The sequence below is a fragment of the Sinocyclocheilus anshuiensis genome, unplaced genomic scaffold (assembly GCF_001515605.1).
Source record: "Sinocyclocheilus anshuiensis isolate Anshui unplaced genomic scaffold, SAMN03320099.WGS_v1.1 scaffold1599, whole genome shotgun sequence".
NCBI classification, from domain to species: domain Eukaryota; kingdom Metazoa; phylum Chordata; class Actinopteri; order Cypriniformes; family Cyprinidae; genus Sinocyclocheilus; species Sinocyclocheilus anshuiensis.
The window spans coordinates 249,442-253,870 of NW_015549671.1; the positions used below are offsets into that span (position 1 = coordinate 249,442).

At 36.7% G+C, this 4,429-nt stretch overlaps 1 protein-coding gene across 1 annotated transcript in view; it reads left to right on the top strand.

Annotated features, from left to right (window-relative positions):
* Nucleotides 1-3,700: 3,700 nt before the first annotated feature.
* Nucleotides 3,701-4,429, top strand: part of LOC107660319 (prothymosin alpha-B-like) — a 3,650-nt gene continuing 2,921 nt past the window's right edge. Inside the window, exon 1 of the mRNA XM_016449602.1 lies at nucleotides 3,701-3,856. Coding sequence (XP_016305088.1) covers nucleotides 3,812-3,856 — 45 coding nt within the window. The 5' untranslated portion in view covers nucleotides 3,701-3,811. The remainder of the gene's footprint in view (nucleotides 3,857-4,429) is intronic.

The window sequence follows — 4,429 nt, forward strand, 5'->3', positions numbered from 1 at the left end:
CATTACTCCAGTCTTCAGTGTCACATGATCTTCAGAAATCATTCTAATATGCTGATTTGCTGCTCATAAATCATTTATTATTATTAATATTTAAAACAGTTGAGTACATTTTTTCAGGATTCTTTGATGAATAGAAAGATCCAAAGATCAGCATTTATCTGAAATAAAAAGCTTTTGTAACATTATACACTATACCAGGGGTGCCCAAACTCGGTCCTGGAGGGCCGGTGTCCTGCAGAGTTTAGCTCCAACTTGCCTCAACACACCTGCCTTCAAGTTTCTAGTATGCCTAGTAAGAGCTTGATTAGCTGGTTCAGGTGTGTTTAATTGGGGTTGGAGCTAAACTCTTCAGGACACCGGTCCTCCAGGATCGAGCTTGGGCACCCCTGCACTATACCATTCAAAAGTTGGGAGTCAGTATAATTTTTATTTAAATTTTCTTTTTTTGGGGGGAGGGGGGGGGTTATAGAAATCAATACTTTTATTTAGCAAGGATGCTTTAAATTGATCAAAAGTGATGCTAAAGACTTTTATAATGTTACAAAAGATTTCTATTTCAGATAAATGCTGTTCTTCTGAACTTTCTATTCATCAAAGAAACCTGAAAAAATTCTACGCTGTTTTCAACGTAATAATAAATGTTTTTTGAGCAGCAGATCAGAATATTAGAATGATTTCTGAAGGATCATGTGACTGGAGTAATGATGCTAAAAACTGAGCTTTGAAATCAGGAATAAATTACATTTTAAAATATTTCCAAATAGAAACGTTATTTTAAATAGTACAAATATTTCAAAATGTTACTGTTTTTGCTGTACTTTGGATCAAATAAATGCAGGCTTGGTGAGCAGAAGAGAATTCTTTAAAAACATTACAAATCTTACTGTTCAAAAACTTTTGACTGGTAGTGTATGTTAGCCTATAGTTTGAAGTTAAATATATTAATAATTAATAAGGTGAATCTGAGATGTTTATTTGACAGTGGTTTCACATTTCTTGCTTGTATGAAGGCTAAATACAAATAAAAGGTGAACATTAATGTATTTGTGCTGGGTTTTTTTTCTAAAAAATTAAATAGTTTTATAGGAAGAGGTTTCATAGACTTGGCAAATTAGTTTTTCATAAGTTTGTAGGTGCAGACATCTGTTGTGGGTGTTCTTGGCAGTTTTTATGAGGCTTTTTTAAATAGTGTTCATATCGATATCGGAATTATATCATGTCGACCGAAATTTATGTACTATTAATATCACTGTATACAAGTAAAATTGTCCTCCCTTAGGAAGTAGTTTGAGCCTCTAACAGAATCATTGCTGTACAGTAATTGTCTGCTAGGGATCAGCAGAGTGTGCTTGCTCTCATTATGCTTAAAATACACCAGGCCAGTGTTATTACTTTCAAATGAGCGCCTTCTCCTTGCGGAAATGACATCTCTGTTCCAAAACATTCCTAAAGGAAAAGTTTAATGCCACTCTCAGAAACTCATATTCTTCTTGGAAAGCAACGATTAAAGCAAAGAGGGCAGAGATGAATCGGAGACCCACAAGAGAATAAATTATACAGTATTAATATTATCACTGCGAGACAGAGAAGATGCCAGTAGCTGCTATGATATATTTTTTCCACTAGAGGGAACACATTCCTGTCTCCAAGACACTTTTTATGAGAAGAAGAAAAAAATGGACTGATGCAAATGAACAGCCTTATTTGATGAGGACCATGTTTTTTAGGAGAAGAACCTCATGGTGAAGGAATGCACAATGATAGCTGGATTGTGTTTTCTAAAGCCAGATAACACTGGACACTGCTCATGACTGGTGTCTGCCTGGATGTCTTGCACAGGCAATTATCTGCCCTTACTAGAAGAATACACCTGTCTGAACCTCAGAGAGTCAGACGCAATCATCTGAGTTACTTCTTTCATAGCAGTGCTTTCCTCCTCCACAACTGCCTAGCAGGTCCACACATGCACAGTCTTCACTGCCTACTCACGAGGAAGTGTTTCTCTGTATCTCTTGTCTTGTACAGCAATATATACTCTGCCCCAGGGAAAATTAGCTTGAAAAGCAGGAAATTTGGCCTGATGCTAGAATTAAAGTGGAGCATTATAGGTGTAAAGGATGATAAGTGTTCAGATTATAATATTTAGTCACCTCTTTAAGGTAAAAGCAGGTTATAATGTTTTCACTGATGGTATTATAACATCAGATATTAATACTGTTTATAACACAATAAGCATATATATATATATATATATATATATATATATATATATATTTCAGCGTAAAACTGAAAGATGACTAAAACGATAGAAGCATTGAGATCTATAAATGTTAGGCAATAATGGGTAGTTCATTATTTTAGTACGTGATGAGAATGTAATTTAATTGTGCAAAAATACTAACTTAATATTTGCCTATTTTTGTTAACTAAATGTTTAGATTGGCAAGATGACCTATATGTATTGGTGGAATAGGTTTTTGCAAGAGATTATTAAGTTATTATTGATTTCATTTTAGCCAATGTTCTTCCATATTAGTCATGTTGAAATATGTATTCATTTCGTACATACAAATACAAACAAGAATCCCTCTTCCTATTTGCCAGGTCAAAAGTGAGTTTTGTATTATTATTTTATTTGTATTTATTTATTCATTCATCATTTGAACAATTTTGCTACATTTCACTAATTTACTCATCGCCGCCACAAGATTTGATCTCATAAATCGCCATCCAGGCCAGAAATCCTGTGGAATCCATTTTCCAGGCTTTCACGCACGCTGTGGGACACTTGTTTGATTGACATCTCTGGCATCCAATCATTTCGCGCAAAGCGTCAACTGTGGGTTCTGATCTTCTGGGTATCCAATCAGGTGCGCCCGACTGCAAGAACTCTCTTCATCAAAGTAGAATTTGAATGTAGGTTATGATGAAGTATCCGAAATTCCCCTCCCCTCTATGTTTGCCGGCGACGCTATGGCTTCTGCTTTGTTTAAATGCTACTCTTCCCGAATAAGAGCGCTCAAGATGTGTGATTTTAATTATTTAAAAAAACATTTTCTAAGAATATTATGTACAGACCCCAACTTGAGGAAGACGCATTTCCATTAAAACATATATGATATAAAACGCTAGTGGTTGCACCGTCATATATCGTGTGATTAGTTTTTATTTAGTTTTAATTTTTTCTCGGTAATAAAAGTCTGATCATCAACTAAATATGGCTTTCTTGTTCTGTAAGAGGTTATGCAACTACGACGACATGCCTGGTAAAGTTTTTTGCTGTTGGTAATGTGCCAGCGGCTTTCGCACTTCGGCATGGTGACTGCCTATCTATAAAAGATGTAGCCTAATTGCTGTGTTTGGAGGTGATTTAGGGGTCAGTATGTCTAAGCAGTTACGTACGACATTTACCAACTTATTGATTTTAATGAAGAGAAGCGCGACTACATATTTTAATGTCGTATCAACGTATTTGGTGAGGAAATGTGGAAATGCGTTGCACAGATATGCGTGAAAAGCGGAGGTGTGTCTTCTCTGGTGAAATACCGGCTGGGGGTGTGTCCTTTTACGTTTAGAAATACTTTCCATTGTTCCACTCTATTGCCTTAAAAACACGCCCCCTCGGAGTCCGCTGACCAATCAAACAAAACCGACCGCCTCTCATGCTCCTCCCACAAATCTATAATAAAGCCTCCTTCATTACATACCGTCGGCATAAGAAAGCTTCATTACAACAGTGATTGTTGGAGGATACAAGCGGAATATTCTTGCTTTTTTCCTGCGTTCTGAATTTTGATACGAAATATTAATTATGGCAGACACGAAGGTTGACTCCGCGACAGAAATCTCCGCAAAGGTAAGAACGGATGTCTCTAGATCATCGAAATCCTCATTCAAAAGCATGTTCGCTCTTTAATTTGTCTTGTAGTTCAGATTTAACAAATTTGTGTAGGTTTTTTTGGCTGTAACCGGAAAGAATCCTTGATTAATTATTATAAGTAAACAACGAAGTATGCGATAACCGCTTTCTAAGTGATTTAAATTGATACATTGTAATGAGAATTTTAAATGGATACATTTGTAACGAGCTCTTTAGCGCGTGCGGAATAAGAGCACAATCAAACGCAATCTCTCATTGTCCGGAATGTAACAGTCTGCGCGCTCGGGTTCTTTGTTTATACAAGCGTGTCGGTTCCCCTTTGAACGGCGGCGATGTGCGCTGTGGACGGCAACCGCTTTACCGTGATAAATCCGTAAACCTGTAATTCTCTGTATTTAGTTTTTCAGATCTTAAATCTATATGATATGTTACACAATTTGGACATTTGTTTGTAGGTATGGTTTTACGGCTTCTGTACATTAACGTTCAACAATGTTTTGGAGTACTCGTTTAGGCTACTTCTAAATCCCCCCCCCCCCCCCCCCCCCG